The sequence below is a fragment of the Plectropomus leopardus genome, chromosome 12, assembly GCF_008729295.1.
Source record: "Plectropomus leopardus isolate mb chromosome 12, YSFRI_Pleo_2.0, whole genome shotgun sequence".
Taxonomy (NCBI): Eukaryota; Metazoa; Chordata; class Actinopteri; order Perciformes; family Serranidae; genus Plectropomus; species Plectropomus leopardus.
Genome location: NC_056474.1, coordinates 23,275,264 through 23,299,331, shown reverse-complemented (window position 1 = coordinate 23,299,331; position 24,068 = coordinate 23,275,264). Strand labels below are relative to the sequence as shown.

The 24,068-nt window shown below is 41.1% G+C and overlaps 1 protein-coding gene across 6 annotated transcripts in view; it reads right to left on the bottom strand.

Annotated features, from left to right (window-relative positions):
- The window catches only part of zeb1a (zinc finger E-box binding homeobox 1a), a 71,941-nt gene that overhangs the window by 1,251 nt on the left and 46,622 nt on the right, over nucleotides 1-24,068 (bottom strand). For 2 of the 6 annotated variants that reach the window (XM_042498145.1, XM_042498146.1), the window contains exons 2-7: nucleotides 21,578-21,754; nucleotides 8,633-8,773; nucleotides 7,509-7,711; nucleotides 6,867-6,993; nucleotides 1,971-3,778; nucleotides 1,116-1,299 (exon numbers count right to left, since the gene is read on the bottom strand). In XM_042498145.1, coding sequence (XP_042354079.1) covers nucleotides 1,116-1,299; nucleotides 1,971-3,778; nucleotides 6,867-6,993; nucleotides 7,509-7,711; nucleotides 8,633-8,773; nucleotides 21,578-21,754 — 2,640 coding nt within the window. The other 4 variants (XM_042498147.1, XM_042498148.1, XM_042498150.1 and 1 more) reach the window with 3 other exon arrangements.

Here is a 24,068-nt window from a genome sequence, read left to right as displayed (position 1 = left end):
AATGGATGTAGGGTTCACAATCTTGGACTGGCCCTCCCTTTTCAACCAAATGAGCTGTTTCTTGAACTGGTACCATTCAGGATGCATGAAACTAAACTACTATCAAGCGAAACAGCCCAAGTTTCCACCAATTTTTAGACGAACCACTGTAATCATGATGTGTCATCAACAGAGGGCGTTGCACACAATGGAAGTAAACAGTCACGGCAAAATGGACGACTGCATTGATACCCTGTGGAATTTTGTTTTCCTATTACAGATTTGTTGTCATGCAAAAAGACAAGTATGGACCAACTATAGGAGGATGAAGAAGACTGTCACATATAGGACTCCATCCTCTCTTTGCCAACTTGTAGAATATGACACGCCAACAGGAATCCTCACTGTTCGCAGGTCAAGAAAAACCTGCAATTTTTTGGTTCCATCGAGGAACCAACTTTCTGAGTTCCAAACCAATGTATTTTTGGTTGGTTTGGTTCCATGTTGGTGGAAAATGAGTAAAAGGGGTCACAAAAGAAATCTGAGGAATTGTGAGGTGATAAGCAAAAATTGTGAATTTCCTCTAATCTAGCTCCTTTTTTCCTAAAAATTATTTGTTTTTTTAGAGCTGAAACAGTTCATAAATGGATTTGTTGATCAAAAGAGAAATAATTGCCAATTATTTTGATAATCAATTGCCGAAATAATTCTTCAAGGCAAAAATACTTGTTGAGTTGAAGTTGATGTGTTACATATGTATGTGAGGTGTTGCCTGTGTACTTGTGTCTGTGCGTTTCGGTGGTTGGTGTCATGGCTGAACCATCACACAGCTGTGCACAGTAGTGCAGCACACAGCTAACTGCTAACGGACTCTTCAAAATTCACCTCAAGAGTCTTGTCTTGATAAATTCTAATGTCATCTCTCTGAGCTGGTACATTTACAGGCCAGCTGTCCCATAAAAGTTACAATCACACAATGTGTAACATGTTTAATGACAGATGACGTCAGATGTTAAGTCACGGCCTTGAAAACTAGACTTGTGTTTTGGGCAAATAAGGAAAATGGAAGCCCTGATGAATATATAAAATTAGACTTATTTGAGTTATAAACAACAGCTCTGAATTGAGCAGTATACCTGTGTGTTCATATTTGTGCCTGAGCAGGGAGCTGCCCTTCTGGAAGACTTTGGAGCAAAGGTCACAGGGGTAGACGCCGTTTTCCAGTCGTCGTTTCTTCATCACCGCGGCCGAGTCGGAGTCGTTCTGCTCCTCCACCGTGGAGACACCGTCAGAGCTGCTGTCCGGCCTCTTCTCCGGTTGCTAATGGAAGAAAATGACATTTATCATTGTGGTCACATTATTTAATGGCATGTTTCAGCCACTGTTTGCATCCCCTCATGTTTTCCTTTGATGGAGCCGTCCTTGAAAATGTAGTTTGGGTGCTGCAGTGGAGCTGCTGTACGGTCAGTTGTTGTACAACAGAGCTTAATAAGACATAATTGGGAAGGCAGCTACATTTAAGTGGAATGAGCTCCTTTTTTTGGTCTTTTACTTTCAACACCTATAAATATTAACATGAAATACTTATTTGGAATACTGAGTTATGTAGAAAAACAATTACACGGATGCCCCATCCATAAAGAACTGGTATGATATAATTCATTAAGTCCTTGCAATGGAAAGAATTACCTAATGAGGAAATGTGGAAAATGTATATTTTCCCAAAATGCCCTTTCTTTGTTTAAATATATCTATTCAGCTCTTTAATTTTATTTTTATTTATCTCAAATATAAAATACTGTGTTTTTTTTGTTTGTTTGTTTATACATTTTATAAAGATAAAAAAGAAAGAAATGGTTCACTCTGTAAATGTACTTAACCAACAATGACTACGTTGCTGGTGATGAAACCAAATACAGATTAAATGTTAAAAAAAAGGCATCAAATCAGGAAATATTGGTTTGGTGGATGTCATCTTTAACAATACCAACCTTATGGCCGTTCAGTACGACAGTCTTTGCTCCAGTGGCGCTGCCGGCCGAAGTGGCGTAGGTGTAGGTGAGCTGGGGGATGAGGATGGTGCGCTTGGTGGAGCTGTTGAGAGAGCCAAGACAGCCCACCGTGCCCTGACCAGCGATGGCCACGAGTGTGGGCAGCTGTGCGGCAGTGACGATGTTAACAGGTCTTCCGGTCTGAGGCGTGGTGACGTAGATGGTTCGACCGCCCAGCTGCTCCTTCCTCAGGCACGTCAGGTTCAGCGGCTGCTCCTGCTGCTTGGCGGGAGGCATGGTCCTTGCCAATGCCGCTGCAATATCTTTAGGAAGGGAGAGGTCAAGCGGCTCGGCCTGGGAGTCTGGAGCGTCTGGGTCCTCCGGCTCGCTCTTAATGATGACGAGGTCCCCGGTGTTGGGGTTTGGTGGTGAGTGTAACGGAGAAGTGCTGCCAGATTCTGATGAAGCTTTGTGTGACGTTTCGTGGGAGCTGTCCTCATCTGCATCTCGTCTCTGATTCGAGACGTCCTCTGAGCTAAAATTTGAGGTTTGAGTCTTTCTGGAAACTGCCGTTGCAGAGCTGCCGCATCTGCCCGCATTTTTCCCGGAGTTCATCTTGGCAAACCACTTTCTGACCACATCTACGGGAATACTGACAGACTCTGAGATCTTTGTCAGCTCCTCCTCGCTGGGGTTGGCATTGGAGGCGAAGTAGCTCTTGAGGAGTGAGAGGAGGTCGTCCACAGGCGGCTCCTCCAGCGTCACCCCCGCCTCACTGAGCAGAGCAGCGAACGACGGGTCCAAAGCAGCGGAGTCGACGGCCTCCCCATTGGCGGCTTTGCGGTGCTGGAGGAGGTGTAACGCCTCCAGGTTGTCGGGACAGTCATCACAGAGTAAACACGTACTGCTGCTGCTGACTTTTGGCATGTGAGCTGTTTGGGTGTGTGAAGTCTTAACAGTTTCCTTTTCTTTCTGTTTGACCGCGGCTGTCTCCGTGTCTGTGACGGCCACTGATTCTGGCTCTGTTTTCACAATGGAGAGGTCGGCCACCTCCGGGGTTGACGGTTTATCTGTCTTGGTGGGGGTGGGGGCTGCAGCAGTGGTGACAGTGGGAGGGGGAGCGGGACTGTTTTTGGCAACGAGTGGTGCAGGCTGGGTAGTGGCAGTGGTGGCGGCCGCAGGGCTGATGCTGTAGTTGATGATGATCTTCGTGGTGCCGTCGTGATCCACAAAAGCGGGTAGGCTGATGATCTGCTGCTGGGGCTGCTGGACTACGATCCCCTGCTTTCCCTGCGTCACAACCCCGTTTGCTGTACCCAGCACCTGTCTGAGCACATTTCCGTCCATCGCCACTTTGAGCACATTCTGCAAGTCGTTCAAATTGATGCTGATGGGCGACATGAGGCCAACTGTCGGTACGACCATGGCCACGCCCTGTGGCAGGGTTGCGGCTGGAACCACGGCCGGCTGTGCTGTCCCTCCGTTCACCACTCCGTTGGTACTGGCAGAAGTTGCCGTTGCCGCCATCGCGGGCTTGCACTCGTATTCCACAGGTTCAGATTTGATCTGGGTGACGGGGAGCTGCTCCTGCAGAGGTTTGCTTTCAGTCTTCTCTTTTAGGATCATGCGGGCCGGAGCAATGACGACCGGAGTGGTCTGGGTGGTGGGCGGGGAGGGTTTGATCGATGTTGGAGGGACGCCGTTGGGGGTCGCTGCACCCACACACTTCTTGCTGCTGATGTGGGAGCTGTAGGAGCCTGAGTGGGAGAATCGCTTCTTGCAGTTTGAGCATTCATATGGTTTCTCACCTGAGAGTGGAAAAAGAGAAATAAGAAATTGTTAAAAAAGCAGATCAATCACATCTTAAATAAGGCTGATTTCTATTTAAATGTTCTCTTGTACAACTAAGTCAGTAGGAGTGGGTATGGATGGCTCATCCTAAGATACGGAAAACACAGTAACTCTTTTTCTCAGGTGATTATAAACTACTGAAAACATTCTTAATAATACTGGTGCTGAGATTTATCCTTCAAGCATCACTTCATTCTTCTTGTTTTTATGCTTCACTTATAGTATATAACAACATACTTTATAGTTCTTCCTTGTAGTAACTTATTTTTGCATTTTTCCTGTTTCATATTGCCTGTTTTGGAGTTGCATATTTTGATTTTCTTTTTTAGTTCTGTGTTGTCTGTCTGTAACATATGGTGCTGTCTGTCTTGGCCAAAGCATTCTAGAAAAATGTTAAATCCCAAGTTTTGTTTTGTTTTTCTTGTTAAATAAAGGGTTAATTAAAACAAATACTAAACTTAATAAACTTTCACTATGCAAATGTGTCTGCCACCGGGTACGATTTCCCGGGAAAAAACAAACGATTTAGGGCACAAAGGAAGAAGAAAGCGCTTTTGTTTTTTCCAGGTAGCCTCCACAGGTAGCGGAAATGGCTGACGGCGAACAGCCGCAGTAACTGTGAAAACTGTGAAAACTGTGCTTGTTGTTGGCTCTAAGAAAAAAAAACGCAAAGCAAATATGAACAAATAAGTTGCTGTCATTATAGTGCGGTGCAAGACAACAACATAACGAAATCACGATGTCCATGGCAGCTGTGTCCGTGCACCGAGCATTGTTTCTATACGTACAAAGTCCGTCTCCGGTCCTGCAGGTATCAGAGGTCCTGTGCACGCGCAGGAAGCGGCCCGCTAGTTTCACGGCAGCATCGGGAAGGCTGCGGTTCAGCCTGGACTGGGTCACGATCAGGATGCACTTCTTTGTGCTTCGCTGCGACGTTACTCTCAGTCTCAGCTCGTCCATGTTGCTGAAAATGGGTCGTATGTGTTGCGAAAAGGACGGTTGGGAGCGGGGATAGCGCGGCGCAGCCTTTAGCTTAGCGGTTAGCCCGGCTCGCTTCCCCAGCTGCAGCCGCCGCCGGTGTCTTCCTCCTGGGACAGCAGCCCAAACTGATCCCGGTGTGTCTGACGCTCTCTGCAGGTAGCGTTGTCAGCTTGCAGTCAAACACGAGGTGATTTGCACGCAGCCTACAACCACGTCGACTTCCTAATAGCCGGCACTAAGTCTGCCTCGACTTTACAGTCCAAAACAAGCGAGAGAAAAAACGACACAAACTGTAATGAAGAACTTTTCAAGAGCAGCCGCTGCGTCCACGCGGTTACCTTTGGTTGCATTCGTGTACTGTCGAAATAATCGGAAAGTTGAGTTTCCGACGAGGGACATTCACGGGAACGCCCCCTCAGGTCTGGAACAACAACAACTATAAATACTTGCTGCCTTCATGAGCTCCTCGGATGACCCCATTTCACGCTAACAGGAAGTCAGGAAGTTCTCCCGATTTACGTGTGTTTATGAGCGTAGATAAATGTAGAAATAACATGGACGCACCAATGTGTTGTGTTACTGCTGGGTATTTAAATTCCATATTAGGATGAATATTGCTATCCCAGTATGCTGAAACAGTTAGCTTTATATGAGAGTGATTTTGTTCCTGACTTGTTGCTGCAAATGCACGTTCCCTAAAAAACACTAAAAATATTGCTTTACCTTTGTTGTCCATGTTAATACTGATAAATACATTTTCTAACTAATCTAGGGCACTCTATGTGGACAGGAACTAACAGTTACAATCAAATAATACTATTATATAAATAACGTGATAAAAAATGTATGTGTATGTATGTGAATTTAAAACAAGATCACTTAACATCACTTAACACCACATTTTTACTTTTGTCTGCCATGTTTCTGCATAGTAAGGCATTTTTGTGGACTTTTTGTTGTTCAAACTTGAGAGGGGAGTTCATGAGAATTTTCCTAGTGGGAGACAAATTTTTCAGATTATTCCAACGCCACAAGAGTGCAGGGACTGTAACAACTAAGAAAATTGGCGAACATTTTGGGACATGACCTTCTTCTGCTGTTTTGTTGACGGTAATTAATTTTTTTATTAATTCACGTATTGCTTTTTTTCTCTCAAATTTAACTTTTAATATTGTATAAGGTTGTAAACATTTAGTAACTGTCCAGGTAGAGTGATCTGGGTTAGTTAGAAAACTAATTTAAGTCAGATGAAACGATGTACTGTTGCAGAAACAGCTGTAAGTGTTGTTCAAACGCTCTGAGCAATAACAGATCTTTTTCATCTTTCATCTTCATGACACACACCCAAGTCAAAAGTATGACTTCCAAATTCAGGAAATGAGACCATCCATGGAGCACATGAATGCTGCATTTGTGAAAGCAGCAATTCCACTTGAAAACTGCTGGGATGGCATTGAAAAACTGTCTGTTTTCAACTTTATCTTTGATCAAATAGTTCCTTATTTCAATCAGAAATACCAATTATGAACATCTTGTACTGATGCTCTTGTTTAAATATATATCCTTTCAGAACTTTGGCTTCCTTTTTTTAATTGGGAAAAAAAGGTTAAGTAGGCTTTTCTTTTCTTCAAATATTTTCTTTTTTGTTTTGGTATCAGTACCAAGGTATTGTACTCTAGTATTAAAAGATATCAAGCATTACTTAACACCATTGTTGTTTTTCAATTCAGTAACCAGTAATTTGTTTGTTTCTTTTTGTGTCATTTTTATTAGTTTATCATAAGTGAACCTCCATAAACTAACCAAATAGCCCCAAAATATTTTGGAAAACCTGATGGAAAGATTTGACTAAATGATTAAAATTCTCATACCAAATATGTCAGTGCTACATGACTGATCACAGAAAATAAATAACTGCTACAAGATAGGAGGGGCCTGGGGTTTTTAACACCAGTTCACACTGCCAGGGTGTAAACTGTGTGTGTGTGTGTGTGTGTGTGTGTGTGTGTGTGTGTGTGTGTAATTGAATGAGTGAAAGTGGCGGTTGTCACGGCAACAGCTCACCGCTGTGAATGCGCAGGTGCTCCTTCAGGTGGTGCTTGTATTTAAAGGCCTTGGAACATTCGGTACACTTGAACTTGCGGGTTCCACCTGTCGCTGCTGATCCTACCGTCGACTGAGTAACGTGACGCTGAGACAGACAAAGAAACAGAGCAGATGAGGGTGGTGACAAGAAACTGCAGAACAATGTGTCTAGATGTGTCCATAAATAGACAGAAGTGTTGATCTTTCTATTGTTAGCCTGAGCTGTTTAGTATTTGTGGAGGTTCAGTATCAAATATAACACTGAGTAAAAGCATTGACCTTTTAAAAACACAGTAAAGATGATCATTCTCCTCAGTTTTACTGTGGGTCAAAGGTTGAAAAGGAACATTGATTATCTATGCAGAGGTTTTAGTTTATGACTGAGTCTGCAGATTGAACAGATAATCACAGTGCATGAAAGCACACAGCTAACTGTAGTTAAAAGGAATTGGCAAAATTAAACAGAAATTAATTCTTACAAAATAAGGTCCATATGTATCTAGTAAAGCAGATAAAAGGAAGTTAACACAAAAATTTGACTTTTTAAGCCTTGTAACCAGATATATTTACTCACTTCATATTTTTTTAATATTTAAAGCTCACAAACTCTTCTGATGTTACCTGCTCCCTGTTGCCCCTGTGGTGGCTCATGTGCCTCTCCAGCTGTGAGCGGTAGGTGAAGGTGTAGCTGCAGTGCGAGCAGCTGTAGTTGTCCTCGCTGGTCTCGTGGCGATACTTGATGTGCTCCTTCAGCGAGGCGTTGCGCTTGTAGCCCCGGGAGCAGTAGGGGCAAGTGTGCAACTGGGAGAAGGAATCTGGCGTGCCTGTGACAAAGGAGACATATTTGGAGGGCGATGATTTAATTCTGTCATCTTTCATCTGACTCACTCACTTGTAGTGCCTAACTGTCCCGATAAAATTTATTTAGATATTTAGAAGCGACTGTGTACAGTTTAAAAGATACATTTAACCATTTGATGCACTGTACCAGATTATAGAAGCTAGCTAATTCACATCTGCTGTCCCTTGGCAGGTCAGAACAAAGAAGCAGCACAATCACAAAATCCAAAGAAAGAAAAGAAAAAAGAACAGCGCAAGAAGAACAATACACACAATAACACATATAAAATGATAAAAAGGAGACGCGGGAAGACAGACAATGCACCACAGAACTACACAAAAAAAGCACACGTCACACAAAATACACAACAAAAAGCTTCACACAATAGCTTTTCAAATTCATAACAAGTTATAAAGTCCAGATTTCAAGGTCAGTAAGTACAGAGCTGATCACCTTTGGTGATTGTGATAGAAGGGGTACTAGGGTATTATTTAGAGTGGATTTTGTGTTGTTACTACAATACAGGCCTGTCACAAGTTTAATCACAGTCATAGTATTGCTTAGCATTTCTCTGCATACTTCTGTCAATGTCCACGCAGTTGAAAGTAACTGATATAAACAGCAAGCGTAAAATTTTGTGGGATTTCACATTAAAGAGTGTGAAATTCTAATGCGAGTCGATAGATAATTAAGCATTATTCAACTGCAATCGTTTGATTATGACCTCTGGCTCAGATATACACCATACCTTAATTAGTGGGCACACCTTTCCTCTCCTAGTTGTGTGACATTTGTATAAAACTGGCTACGTAACATTAAAGTCTTCCTTGGTGAAGCTTGACAAATATTTGCAGCACAGACACTGAAGTGAGTAAGCAGTACTGTGTTAGTGTGTAAATGTTACCGTTTTCATCAGCGCCTCCTGTCTCTGCTGGACTCTGCTCATCCTCAGGCGCTTCAGGATAGATGACGGCTGTGTCTCCCTGTTGGAGGATTTCATCCACGAGAGTATCCTCCTCCTCTTCTGACACACACTCCTCCTTCACTAAAAACAAACAAAACAATGTTTTAAATTTGAGGAGTGTATTTATACAAGGGAGCAGGGTGATGGACTTACTGACCAGTAACAAAAAAAAAATATCCATCCAACTGATGCTGCAGATATTCACAGAAACTCCCCCTGTTGCAATGATGGACTCAGCAGTTGAACATGATGCTGTTTTTCAGCAGCACCACTAGAGAGCGCCACAGGGGTTCCTATTAATTCCCTGTGATGAGCATGATTCTTTCATGACTCAATTTTTATCTAAAATCAAAGCCTGGAGAGTACAATTTTCCAAATTACCTGAGAAAATCATTTTTAGACCTTGGTTCTTTCAACCTGATGAAGGATGTTTTCTCCTCTTGATGCACATGACCACAGATTGTTTTTTTAAAGTGTGCATGAGCCTCTACATTCAATATTTTAGATTTTGGCTCTGAAAAACTCCTCCCTGATTTTGTTAATAATCCTGGTGGCTCCTTGTGATCTGAAAAAAAGCACCCTCTGAGCTGTTGATGTTTTGAAAGTACATCAACTCAACAGTGAGTTGTTAGAAAATATGGATGGGGTCAAGACGACCGAGTAAACATTTAGATACAGGAGTTTTTAACAGCCTGTTATTTTAAATCCTTCAAAAGAGGCCAAAACCCGTCTAAAGGGCACAAGGAGTCGCTGAACTTTCTCTGAAAATTCAAAGATGAGAAAGGTGAAAGGAACTCCAACGATTCAGCTCTCATGACTCTTCTTGACCCAATTTCAGTACAAAACTAAGTGCAAACAATTTAAAAAACCACAAGAAAACATCCCACTGAAATTACACTGACCTTTTCAAGTGCAAAATTACGTAGTAGGCTAAGGTTAAAAGAGAAATATCAAAACTGCGGTTCATTTAATAGCATGACAGCCCAGACCAGATTTACTTAAAAACCTTCCTTCCTGCTTATAACATTCTCTTTCCGAAAAGCATTACAGAGCTAAAAAAAACATCTTTAATTTATACAGCAGAATCCAGTTTATCTGATCAGCTGATCTGTCCTGATGCACTAAGCTAATGATATCTGAGTTCATGTGGAACTGCCGGTTTGCTGCAAAATAACAGTATGTTTTTCCCTGTAACTAAAATGAGCTTTACACGAAATAATGACGCGGCTTGACTTTACTTTAGTTTGGCACTTTGGAGCAAGGTTACACTTCCTCTCAATCAGCACTTTATTCAATTAGCCTTGAGTAAGAGACTCAGACACACTGACATATTGTCCACCACAAGCTCTTTTTCATCTGGCATTAAGATGGAAACATGTTTGACAAAAGGCTGGGCTTTGCTGTTACTCCTTGCCACGGTATTAGGGTGATATTTGGATGTTTACAGAGCCGAAAGGGGGGACAGGCTTTCATTGCATTTACCTTTTGTACAATCATTGTGTTCAACTGATTATATCACGATTTCCAATGGCTTGTTTTTTTAATCACTAATTCAAGAAGCAAAACAAAAAACCCAAAAAAAGAAAAGTATACATGAAAATGTCAGTTTAGGATCACAGGTCTTATTTTGAAAATTAACTGCAGCTTGTGAGACTTAAGACTTTGAGGCATTCTCAAGTTGTTTCTTATTTTGTTCTTCTGTTACACTTAAACCGTACAGCCCAATTCTGATATCAACTTTCAGATTGTCGGTGACACAATAGTGGAAAAGCACAGTACTATATTCAGTACTATACTTTTTTAAAGTTGGGGTACTCACCAGACAGATTTTAAAAACAAATAAAAAACATACTGTAGAGTATACAGAGTATCCCCTTCATGTTTAACTCAAAGAAATGCATCTCTTTGTGAATGGATAAAAACGCTGCCGCAGAAATAGCAGAAACCTTATCTTGAGTGATTTCCGCTGTCTTATCTCATGGAATATGTGCATGGGGCGATACAGAGACAAAACAGGGTCAATAAGGTGACAAAAGTCAGGAGGCTCGCCTGTTGAGTGTGTTGCCAGTTTTGTGAAATATTTTGTCAAGACATATGATCCACTAAGCATGCACTCTAAGTTACACGACTGCCATTCTACCAGTGTTAGCTAGCTGAACTTGTCTATAAACTTTTCTCTTTGAAAAAAATAAGTATGTATTACATTCATCAGCTTTTGAGTTAATTCATGTTTATGCTAACTGCTGTATAGTCTGTGCGAAACCTGACGCAAAAGAGAATGTTTTTGACTTACTAAAGGCAAATTCCAGACCGCAAAAAAACAGGAGTTTCAACATTGCGGTGATCACAGAGGTTCTTACAGGAATTAATAGACTTCCTGCTGACTCAAATATACTCAGAGCCATGTGGAAAAAGGCATTAGTCTCAGCTCCATAAACTACATTTCTCATGATGCAATTAGATAGCAGATTTGATTCAACACCTCATCTCTCAGGTTTAAAGTCAAGTGAGGCAAGTACCAAGGCTACATCATTTTGTGACATTGTTGGTTACATGGTTTCTATTTCTTATTTTGTGTTCATACTGTAGTGGCAAGATTTATTTGTCTCACAGCTGTTTTGTTTTGCTCCATGTCTTCATATCCTGCTTATTTGTCTTTATTCTCTTCTTTTAGTCTCAAAATGTTCTGCTCTTGCTTGTAAAGCACCTTGTAATATTGTTTGTGCTGTATAAATAAACGTTTTCATCACGAGCAGACACAGAGTAGCCCTCACTAATTGGTTTGAACAGCATTTCATCACTCGCAGAAGATGAAGTGTGTCACCTTGTTAAAGCTCTGGTGCTGTATTATATAATAATCTGTCTAACAACAGTGGTACAATATCTGGGGCAGAGACGTTACCTCACTTTCTGTGTGTAAAAACATTGATAAGAACAAGCAATGAGGTGTAAATGCGACCAGTGTTGCCATGGGGATCAAGCATTTGAAATGCATGCTGGACCGCTGCCAAAGACCACACCTCTTCCTGCTGAGCCTCGTCAGGGACAGGTGCAGCTGTGTGTGTGTGTATGAGTGCGTGTGTGTGTCTTCATAAAAGAGAGGCGGGAACTGAGCTCTGTTAAGCTTCATTTTAAACACACAGATCTCTGCTTCCCATGATCTCATCCAAAAGCTTTCCAAATCTCTCCGTCCCCCTCCAGAGATGCACTCATCTAACTTTTATCATGCTTCTTTCTCTCTTCACTCATCCCTCTCTCTCACTTATTACCTCCACCTTTCTCTCCCTACTTGTTTGTCACTTCCTTTCTCTACTACTCTCAATCCTCATCTCTAAGTTTTGTTTTTCTTCTTCCTCTCTTTCTCTTCCTCGCTTCAATCTCTCCCAGAGTACGTCCACACTGACAGCATGTCCTCACAGCAGCAGCTTCAGTGCTGTCTGTGTCTACACAAGATGTGTTCAGTGTCGATGGGATGTAAGCCAGCTAAATTTAAAAACACCTTTTTTCCCTCTGTTTTAGCCTCCACACTGAGTCAGCATTTCCAGCTCCAAAAAGAGCTGCTTGACAGTGAATCAATCTGAGAAGTTAAAGGAAAATATTTTTGATGACTTAATCGCTGTATAATAATTTCCTTCTAATGTCAATATAGCTGCTCAGTCACTACCAGTGTTATCATTAACCTGCATTTAGTGTAGGTAGATATGGTCCGACTATAAGTAATCATAAAAATGATGTTTCAGTGCAGCAAAACAGAAGTTTAACCAGCTGCCGAATAACACAATCTGTCTCATTCCCTGCAAAAGATTCGTAAAATGTAAAAAAATATATTGACATTTTTCCTAAAGCAAAAAGCGATGCCTTCACATTGCTGATTTTGTTTGACCAACAATAAGGGTTCCCATAAATTTTATTAACACACTTTAATATCTTTTCCATCACTTTTCAAGGACCTGTAATTATTTGTTCCCTCTTTTCTGGTATTTTTCAATAATCAAATTAAAACTCTATTTAAACATAATTTTGGCTAGCTGGCATACATGAAGAGAGAGGGGGGAAATTACAAAACATATGTGATGGTAAAGGTCACATACTTATACTTATTAGAGCTACGTATGCAGCCTATACTTTGTAAATATAGTTTTCAGATATGTGATTTTATTATCAACATGCACAAATATGACCAGTGAAGGGTATATGCAAGCATACAGGGTATACCCACCTCTCTCTACCCACTGAATATAAACATAAACATAACCATATAACATCAATAACAAATTTTATTGGGGGCCCATTCAATTTCTCTGGGACCCACTCAAAGACCACCTGTGGACTCACCACATTGAGATCTATCAACATGACTGCACAAGCTGCATGTTATCACAATTGAGAAGCTGGAACTGGGAAACATTTGGCATTTCTGTATGAAAAATAGCCTCAATGATTAATTAGACATAAATAGTTGTTTTTCTATCGATCGACTGACAGCTCCCAATTTAAAGATCTTAGGTGTGATACACTGTTTTATTGTTTGCCATCAGGAGTAGGCTGAAAAACAAGAGACCTTGTGTCTGTTGATTTTACAAAAACAACTCAAAACGCAAGTATGAACATAACAAAAATTGAACAAAGGCTATTTTTTACACAAAAATAGCCTTTTCCAAAGTATTCAGTCTGGGTATGGATGTAGTCCCACTTGTTCTGTCTCTCTCTACACCTCCCTCTGCCCTACTACTTTTGTCCTTCATCCTACCTCATCTTGCCCCACTCCTACCTCTTCTCTCCTCTCTCCATTTTCTCCTCTAACTTTTACCTCCATCTGTCTCCTTCATCTTTTCTTCTCTTCCCCTTCCATGCCTTTCTTGGTTTCTGCCCCTCACCTCCCTCCTTGCTTGCCTCATTTCCCTCCATCATCCCCCTCCTCCCCCTTTTGCTGATACACCTCTGCATATTTTCCCACCACACTCTACAATTACACTTAATGCTTTGCGAAAAAAAACAACCGCGCAGTAATGACGACCAGAGCCGTGCAACACACACATGTAGGATATCAGAATGGAATGAAAACAGGAAATCATGTGGCGCACACACGGACACACACACTCGATGGGACACATATACACAGACAGGCTCACGCACATATTCACGAGCACAAGCACCCACTACACTGAGCACTGCACTCGTATACCTTGCCAGAACCTGTCACTGTGAGTCCGTGGTGAATTTATAAGGCAGGATGGATTGGAGCTGCAGTGCGGCCCAGACTGCAGGGGGAGTAGCAGACACTAATCTCTCACCAGAGGACCAATTCAACACCAGCTGCTCTCGCTGCTTTCTCCCCCCGCCTCAGACGGGGAAGAAAGAAAGGAGTGAGAGTCAGACAATCCAAAAATATCACGCAAAGCCTTTGAAAGGTTCCCAACGTGGCTCTACAGCACCGCAACATTTCATGACTTTTCCATGACTTCCCTCCAACACCGTTGAAGCTCTCACACACACTAAAGAAGGTACTTTCTGGTTTGTTAATGTTTTTCTAAGTAAGTGAGCAGGCTGCTTTCTACTGCACGTGCAGCTGTAAAACACAACAGGTAATGCTATGAACACACAGTCAGGTGCACTATCGTGCACTCTTGACGAAGAGCTGATCTGATTTCCTGAATTTCTCTGTCCGGCCTACACCTGAATTGTGTCTGTGGGTGCATTGGTCTGTTTATAGCATGTAGTGAAAATAAAGGGTTAAACAACACGCCGTTTAACAGACAGTAAATGAACTACTTCACTTTGCTCAGCACTGCATATTGTAGTCCTCATGCTGCAAGCCACACTGGCAATAAACAGTAAAAACTACATACAGCTTCCAAAAAGAACTGCTTTCTTATTTTAAAAAAAACACACAGGTCTAGTTACTGCAAATTTTTAAGTTACTGCTGACATTCTCATTAGCAAGTTTCTGTAACTGCACCGACTTTGGTTCCACCAACACTGTTCTGCTACAGAAACCGAAGACATTATTCCTACTGAGGTGAACGGCAAGGAAAAGGATCTACAACTGATCAATGCTCTGGGAATTGATAGATGCTAATAAGGTCCATAAAATAAAATATGTGACAGTGCAGAACACAACAATTAAAAAACTATAATAACTTGCAACTTGCATGTAACTTGCCACCTATTCCCTCTGTTGGCATACTCTATTCATCTGTAGATTTGTTAACTAGCTGGATGATTCGTAGGGTTAGGGTTAGGGTTAGTCAATTATTGAGCCAGACCTCAGTCTGAAATATAACAATAGTTATTTTTATTTTTATGGCTGTTGTCTTAAGAGTTCAGACATGGCCCTAAAAAAAAAAAGAGAAACAACATAGAATCCCAATTAAAACCTGCCTGATGCTGGGTATTTGACGCCAAATCTGAAATCCACTAACATGTGTGACTTAGAAAATTCCTAAAATGCCAATATTCATTTTCTAATGTAAACACATATCCCTTAGATTGGGTTATCCATGGTCAGGATCAGTGACTCTGACCTTTTACCACCAATTTTAAATCAGTTTATCTTTAAGTGGACGTGCATGCCACATTTGCCATATTACAACAGCTCTATGCAGTGCCCTACCTACCAGCAAACAGAGGATGAAGCCTAAAAAGTTAGAAAACTTAGTTTGTCCAAAAAAGTCAAGAAGCAATGCTAATATCAAGGTTTACTGTATAACAAGCTCAGCGAACCTTTGTGGATAATTATCTGCTAATAATATCCAAAGTCGGAGTCCCACCTATAACTTCAAACACTAAGGCTTTCACACAATATCTGCAGTCGGATTCTGAGCTCAAGAAGGAACAAGGTGAAGACGACAGGAAAATAGGGGAAACAAAAGCAAAGAAGGCAAGCTGGAAGTGTACAAAGAGATGAAAAGAGAACCAGCAACTGTAGAAAAATAGCAAGTACACAGAGGAGAAAGGAGAAAGCGGCGAGAGGGGGAAGAGGCACAAAGTGAAAGAGAGCAAGCAGCGCTCATGAGCGCTGCTCACACCATGTAAGGCTTTATTCAGAAACAATGAAACAAGCCTTGAGAGCAATATCTCTCAGTGTCACATTCTCGCCGTCTCCATGGTTTTAGTATTTCCTGCTTGGCTGTAACTGACTGCTGTTGAGATGAAGGCAGATGCTTGCGTAGGCTGAGCTGTTTGCTGGGAATCGAGGATTAAAAGGGCATTGAGAAGCGGCGTAAACACAAGCCAATCAACCTCTGCTGTTGAATGCAGACTAGGTTCTGCCTCTGCTTATTAAATCTTGAGGTAGTTTTGTTGTTTGGTATGTATGCTAAGATGTGTTGCGTTTTTGAGAATGTGCTTGTATGGCTGAGCACTGATCCTGCAAACTGTCTCACTATACTGTAGGTTATCTGGAGGTTTGAAGAGTTTTAAGAGCTTTCTCGAGCTGTTTGGAAGTGCAACGAGAGCCTATTCAGAAAACAAAATGAAGAAGCTTCCAAAAGACTCTTACTGTCTGCACATCCTGCAGCAGGTGAAACTTCAAAACCTAAATGGGCAGCAGGAGAGGAAGGATGGCAGGAACTGATTGAAAAGCTGTGTTTAATAAAGCTGACATGATGCATCCTGCATGACTGATGCTGTTCTGTGTTAATCTACAAGTGGACATGCAGTACAATGAAAACCTGCCTGCACAGACCAACAAGAAGCAGTTTAGTCGACTCATCTCCCCACAGTCATGCACAATCCCACCAGTGCTAATGAAGAAACTCATTAAAATGTTATTTTACGATTATCTGTCTTTACTAACACTCGCATTTATACACACTACATATACTGTGTCAGGATTTCATGATGTTTTCAACATTTATTTATTTGTGGCGGCCCACCATGACTAAAACAGCTGCTGCCTAGTATTGATTTTATATTTCTGGAGCTGGACTGTTCATCAGGAGCGCTACTGGAATATATCTATGGGTCCTATCCTATTCCTACCTATTGATTGCCCAGAACTCTAGGAGCACAGAGCATACTGTGAGCACAGACGGAGCAGCAGAACGTCAGGTGCAGTAAGAGTGATACTTAACCATTCATTGTGCTGGGTCTAAAAGCCAACAGCAGCTGCTCCTCTCGTCTATCGATCTGATCAGCTCTGACCAGATGGACACATCAATTATCTACCCTGCAACTCAAACTCCACAAACTGCTGCGGGGACAAAAAGAACTCAGAAAAAGTTCCACCTGACGGACGGGCAAAAATTCAGCGAGGTGACATTGAATAATAAAAGGGACACACACACACACACAACATAAAAAAGGCAAGTTTTTTGAGCTGAAATTATTAGTTGGTAACAGATACTCATAAATTGATTAAATATTGAAGTCATTTTGTTAAATATGCTGTCTTCCCAGATCTCAAATTCAGTTTTGCTGCTTTTCTTTATCTTATGCAGTGGTAAACTGGATATATTTGGGTTTAAGGCTTTTAAGGTCAGACAAAACAAGACATCCTGAAGACTTCTTCTGGGGGCTTAAGAAAATTGTCACATAATACTTTTTCACTACTGTCTGATATTTTATGGACCAGACATTGCTAGTTACAGCCTTACTCAAAAGATGCTGCAATAGAGATTCATTTTAAATTTGTATTAGGTGTTTTTTTCTCATTAACTTGTTTATATATGCAGCAAAATACATAAAAATCTGAATAAATTTAGCCAGAACACCTAGGCAACCATACACAAAGACAATACTATTAAAAATGTGACAAGATGGGGCCCATCTAAACTGTTTTTATGATATTATAACATTTCAATACCCTACACTTCGGTGATGTAATATTTCTTCAGACTTGGCACCATGACAGCTAGACGGACACTGTTTTGGGAAACACTGAGTCATTTATTTAGAACAGAGACATCAGTCTGAGGACAGAATTGACAGGGAATAATGATGACGCTCATCACTCTGTTTTATCACAGAGGGATGAAGAGGAGGAGATCCAATCCTGAAGAGAGAGGATGCATGTGTGTGTCATTAGCAGATTAGACTCTGGAATTTTTTGTTGTACAGAAAGTCAGAGAAGAGATGAGAGCACAACATCTGGCTGTGCGAAGGAGCAGGCGTCCCCCCGAGGCTGAGAGGAGCATTGAACTAATCTGATCAAAGAGAGAGCAGGTAGATGTAAACAGCCGAAAAAAAAATCATTAGCGGTAAAGAATACGCCCAGAAAGGTTGTGTGAAAACAGGCTCACACTGCGAGATTGAGTTAATAAAATCCTGGTTGCAATCTGTGTCAAACTGCACAATCTCCATTTTTAGGCATATCAGACAGTGCTACCTGGTGAATCTTAGCTCTGAGATGAAAGGATTTTTTATTTTTAATGCAAGCAGATCTGCACTGCAGCTTCAACAGCCAGTCTGCATCGTTTCATGCTGCATTCTGATTGGCAAGGCCAGGCAGCTTTATTGGTATAGCATATTTCATACAACATGACCATTTAACCGTTTTTTCAGAGCAATAAAATATAAAATATAAAAAAGGAAAGAAACTTACAGTAAAAGAGTAGAGAGAAAAGATCGGTCAAATTCGTTCTAAAATCTAAAAAAAAAATAGCAACTGACACAGTACAAGCAATAACCACTAATTTCGATTGATGTACAAAAACTGTTTTTTTTTTCTTACAACAATCTACTGTCATTTGGCACAGCCTAAAATTCTACATCATGAAGTGGCATTCACAGTTTGATGTCAGGGTGGTTAAGAAAAGGTACAACAAAAAAAGCTGACATACAAAGGCTAATAAAATGGATTTTTCACACATCAACCAATATTGACATTCGACAAAACAATTTTATATATGACATAATTCATTCTTTAGCTAGTCTGTCTTTGTTTTCTTGGTTTTCAGTTTATTGTGTTTTCCCCTCTTGTGTTCCTGAGCTGCCTTCCTCTCATTTGTCTACACACCTGCCCTGCATCAGCCTCCTTACTTCTTCCCTGCTCCTGAGTTTCCCCCAGCAAGCCACACACCTGCCCTTTAGCCTCATTAGTCCTTCCCTGCGCCTGAGTTTTTCCCAGCCAATCAGCTCACTGCCTGTTTCTTCTGCCTCATCACCTTATTCCACTCACCTGAGCTTCCCCCTCTTTCCTCCAGCTGCACTTCATCACTTCTGTGCTATAAAGCTCTGACTGGATTCCAGTTTCAGTCTGAAACTTATCACTTTACCAGTCATCACTTTTTATCTGCGCTGTGCCTCTGTAATCTCATCCAAGCGTTTCCTTGTGTTTGCGTTGTGCTGCGTGCTGTGTGAAGCACAGAAGTAAATGGTTGCCTCATATGCTGCTGTCAAGCCAAACAGTAAAAACTGAGAAGAGGGTTGAGTCTTGCACACAGACAGTTGACCCAGATAACAGTACAAATCTCTGCTCTGTTTGTGAATCTGTTTGGTTTGTTGTTTTCTGTCACCGATGTAAAAGTTGCATCATACAGCTCAGACATTTCTGCAGTAGCAGCAACAGAGAACAGAGCTCGAAACTAGCTTTAAAAAGAGGTTGGCAACCAGGCATCAGATTGGGTTGCTGGAACTGAAAATGTGGTTGAATAATATCCTTCCCAGCATCTTGTAATACTGAAATTGTTTATTAAATTACTGAATTTAAATAATCACAATTAATCACATTTCTAATCGCTTGTTATAAATTCCATTGTTATGCATTTAAAAACTGTTTTGAAGTTCATATTAAAGTAAAGTCATTCTAACCAGAATGTCTTCATTGGGAATCCAATGAAAGTAAAGAAATTGACTTCATGATCTTAACTATCTTAAACAACAACAGCCTTAACAGTGTGGTCAAAAACCACGCCAAGCTGAGGACATCACTTGACTGGCCTGCATTCAGTTTCCATCAATTTAGCAGCACTGTAGATAATTTCTTGAAATTGGTTTCATCAACAGGTCTGTGGCGATTCGCATACTCCACATTGGTGCTTTGCAGGCGCTAGCAATGTGGTTGAGCACTGACATCAGTCTCATTAGCTGCACCTGTGTGCTCAGCTTGTAGGTGGTAACTCTCTAACTCAAAGTACGTCTGTGATATTTTAATTCAGTTTGACATGAAGTGCAAAACACTTTGACAACTGAGCCATAAGGTATTTTTTTTTAAAGTGAAATAAGTCATACAAAAACACAGTGGTGTTGTTATTTTCCATCACTGTGGCTGCAAGAAGCAAAAGGCCGCTATGGTAGCTTTAGTAGAGTGCATCAAGGGGACTAAATAGCAGCACACGATTAAAAAACAAAAAAAAATAAAATTTTATATATATATATATATATATATATATATAATATTATATATATAATATATATTATATATATATATATATATATTTGGACCTTAATTGCATTGCGAGTAACACATTAATGGTGACAGTCCTGTTGACAATTATTTAATGTGGAGTACACATTTTGCTGTTGCTGTCTGTTTTATATTTTACCACCGAGGCAAGGTTGACAATTTCTCTTACTGGAGAAATTACAAAATCTTGATAAGAGTTGAAAACAAGGCTTTTGGTTAAATTAAAAAGTAAAAAATCAGACCAAAATCATAAAGAGGAAAGCATTTCTAAGGCTGGTGTGAATGGTGCATTGTCGGGGATTACGGGTATGAACTCCCTGTAGAGAATTGACCCGGAGCAGAGTATTATACTATTGAAAGGTGTGTTAGCCTGTTAGGGAATCTATGGGATTTGTTAGTAAGGATGTGAGAGCTGGAGATTATACAGAAAAACCTCTGCATGACTGGCAAGATTATACATTTCTGAAGTGTGTCTATTTCTCAGACACGCTTGCTTTCCCTTCTTCCGTCTCTTTCGGTTCCTCTGTCTGCATGCCTCGCCTTTTCCCTCTTTCGAATGCTCTCATTTGCTCAATTTCTCTGCCTTGTGTTTGCTTTTTACTTCTCTGTTGATCTGAAAATGTCCCACCACAACGAGCTGTGATCATGTTCGGCTGACTCACGCTTCCATCTTTTCCATGCACAGATGCTTGCAGCAGAACGCTTAGTTTACATGTTTTTATCCTGGCGGCATCTGGCCATCGCATTACTCAAGTGAGATGCAAAAAAACAACCTGCACTATATATGTACTTTAAGTAATGTAACACTGACTCACAATAATGCACAACCACCACAGTGAAAATAAGTCTGCTTCTGTCCTGATTTGGTTCCACTTGACAACAGTTGCGTGGATAATCTCACCACCTGTTCTAGTGCATCTACTGAAACAGAAGAGCCAACATATGACCATATAAAGATGATAGTACTATCATACACTGAGCTGACTCACACCAGCATTCATTTACCTTTTAGGGTTTATTTACAGCATAGATGGGAGGCGATTGCAAGCCATGTGGGTATTTTTGAGCACAATATTTGCTATCACTGTCCAGTTTTGAATATAGTCCTGAATGTCAAATAAACAGACTTAGGTTCAGTGTTATCGGTGTCAACTCTGCAGACGGGCTGGGAGAATCTGTGCAATACCATCAATAACACCTCCAGAACTACAACTACCAAGCTGCAGCTGTGTTAAGGTTTAACTCACAAGTGCTGCATCAGGGCTGTGCGGTGACAGCTTGTGTAAGCCTGTGGGTGTACCGGGCAGCTCCCAGCTGAGCATGTGTGTTACTGTGTGAATCTGAAAGACAGCCCTGCTGAAAAAGAGCAAACATGCTCAACAAACCTTCCCAAGATTAACAGATATAAGGAAGATCAATCTTGAAAGTCCAGTCTAAAGCCAGGGGAATGTCTGACCAAGAGTTCATTTTACTAAAACATTGCACAGGCGGTTGGAATGAAAACAAATACTCGTTACGTTTCTATGATGCTGTCTCACCTCCATTTGAGGAGCCGTTGTGGGGTAATACTGTTGTGGCGTCATGGCTCTCCTGCGTTTTGGTCCCATCAGCATTGGCGACCTCAGGCTCCTGCAGGCTGTCCTCCTCCACGATGTGTAGCTTGTCCTCGTCGTCAGAGTCTGAACTGGCCTCCAAGCCATTGTTGAAGTCTGTCACTGCAGAGAGGAGACACAGAGATGGAAGATGATCTAACATGTACCACTTAGATTTTAGCAGCTACACTTCATCGCGCTCATTCTGATTCCCACTTCTGAGGAGCCTGCAACCCGCAGCTGTAATCATAGTCTGATTACCATCTGGGATGCAGAATATAGGCAATTAACTGCAATTACAGACTGCCAAACATGACATCAGTGTGATCAGCATCTGAGCTGCATGCAAAAAAAGCAAAGCAATGTGCCTCCATTGGAAGGAGTCCGGACTGATTGCCCCCCTTAAGTGCCTCTCCTTCATCCACTGAAAAAAAAAATATAAATGCAATACTTGTTTTGGCATATTTTTCAAGAGTTTTGTTGTTGTTTTTTTTTAATGCACACAAAAGATTTATTTCTCTGAATTTTTTGGTTGCACATTTTCTAAAATCTGTGTTAGTGAGCACTTCCACTTTTCCAAGACAATCCATTTACCTGACAGGTGAAGCATCCTAAGATGCTGATATAACAGCATCATCACTACACAGGTGTGCCTTGGGCTGGTCACAGTAAAGTAAGATTTCTTTCCTAAATGGCACCTCTCTGAATCTTAAACCACAACAGCCTTTGTGCTTTGCTCTGCTGACTGACAGAGTCTGGCCCTACCCACATAGTTTCTGTCTAAGCTCAACCCCAAGCCCAGGGCAGCAGTTTTGGACTGGAGCCTAATTAAAACCCAAATTTCCACTTTTTTTTCATGCAAAAATATTTACTACAACCTCAAGCCAACTTAAGTCTTTTCAGTAACAGACATTTGTGAAATAACATTCTACAAAATGTTCAGCACTGCCCATTAAACTGAATAAATAAATTGAAGAAAACCTGATTCAAACCCGGAGGAATTTAAAAAAAATTAAAGCTTAGCCCAGTCTGAACCAAGTTGGTCAGGTAAGGTTAGAGAATAAAAGGTCATCTCATGGAAGTCTACAGAAATACACGAGTTAAATGGCACAACACTGCAGAAACAAGCATCTCTATATTTGTTTTGTGTGGGTTTAAAGATGAATAATAAAGATGGCCTTGTGTGATCTTGCTCTCCTCTTTGAAGCCATTCTAAAGTGCAGCAATAGGAATGCTAAAGCAAAAGTGCAACAGTGGCCATGTGAACCTTCAGTCCTCATACTACAGATCTATTGTATAAATGTGTTGATTATTACAGCCACAATGATGCCATGATCTTTCTGGTAATTTACTCAAGACGAGACCCCCGCACCCTAGCTGCTAGTGTCTACATAACCCTGCTAACCAATTAGAGCAAAAAAAAAAAGTAAAACAACACAGCATCAATTGGCCCACCTTGACCAAGCAGGACCATAGGCCACCACAGATCAGAAAACACACCGTGCCTGTGACTTTATATTCAGAGTTAAAACAGATAACTAAAGTAAGAAAGCAGAGGAAACTGCAGCCCCCTGAAATCAAAGACCAAGCCACAGTTTCCAGTTCTAGTCCATTGCTTTTTCACTTTTGGTGGAGTTTCTTGACGAAAACAGAGTAGGTGAAGAGAAAATTTTTCTTAGGATGATTTTTTTTTTTTTTTACAACAAATTACATTTTAGCTGACCCTTGCCACTGAAAACCCAATAAACTAGAACCTTAACACTTTCAACTCCACATCTCTAGATCCTCTTATCATTTGCTCCAAACTTTGCAAAACATCATCCTCATCACATCCTCACATCAATCTCTAACTCAAGGTACAATTTCCTTCTTTTTATGTACACAAAGACAATGGATCCCACTGGGTCTGAAATAAAGAATAAAGCGAAAACAATATAAAAAAAGTACAAACTGCAGCCAAGGGGAAAAATAATCACTTGTATATGAGCCTCAGAAAGCAAATCTATTTTACACTGTGCTGCAGTCAGTGAGCTTGTCTGTGGGCTGCAGCTTCTTAATGGGAGCTCAGGGTGAAAAATGGACTGGTCTGAATGAATTTAGGAGGGGGTGTATGTGTGCGTTTGTGTGTGTGTTTAGCAGAAAAGTAGTTGATGATAGAGGTGTGTTGGTATACTGGGATGTAGTAAGCAATGATCATCATGCTGTAGGTATCTAATTGCTCTTACACTGTCAGCATGTGTGCACTTATGACTGTGTGAGCACAATGAGTGTATATATATGAATGTGTGTGTGTGTGTATGTGTGTGTGTGTGTGTGTGTGTGTGTGTGTGTGTGTGTGTGTGTGCAAACTGAAGTGTGTGAATGCTTTCTGCAGGGTAGCTGTGTGTCTTTGCAGAGGTGCTGAAGATGCCTAATGAGCAGGAAAGCTTGGGTTGTT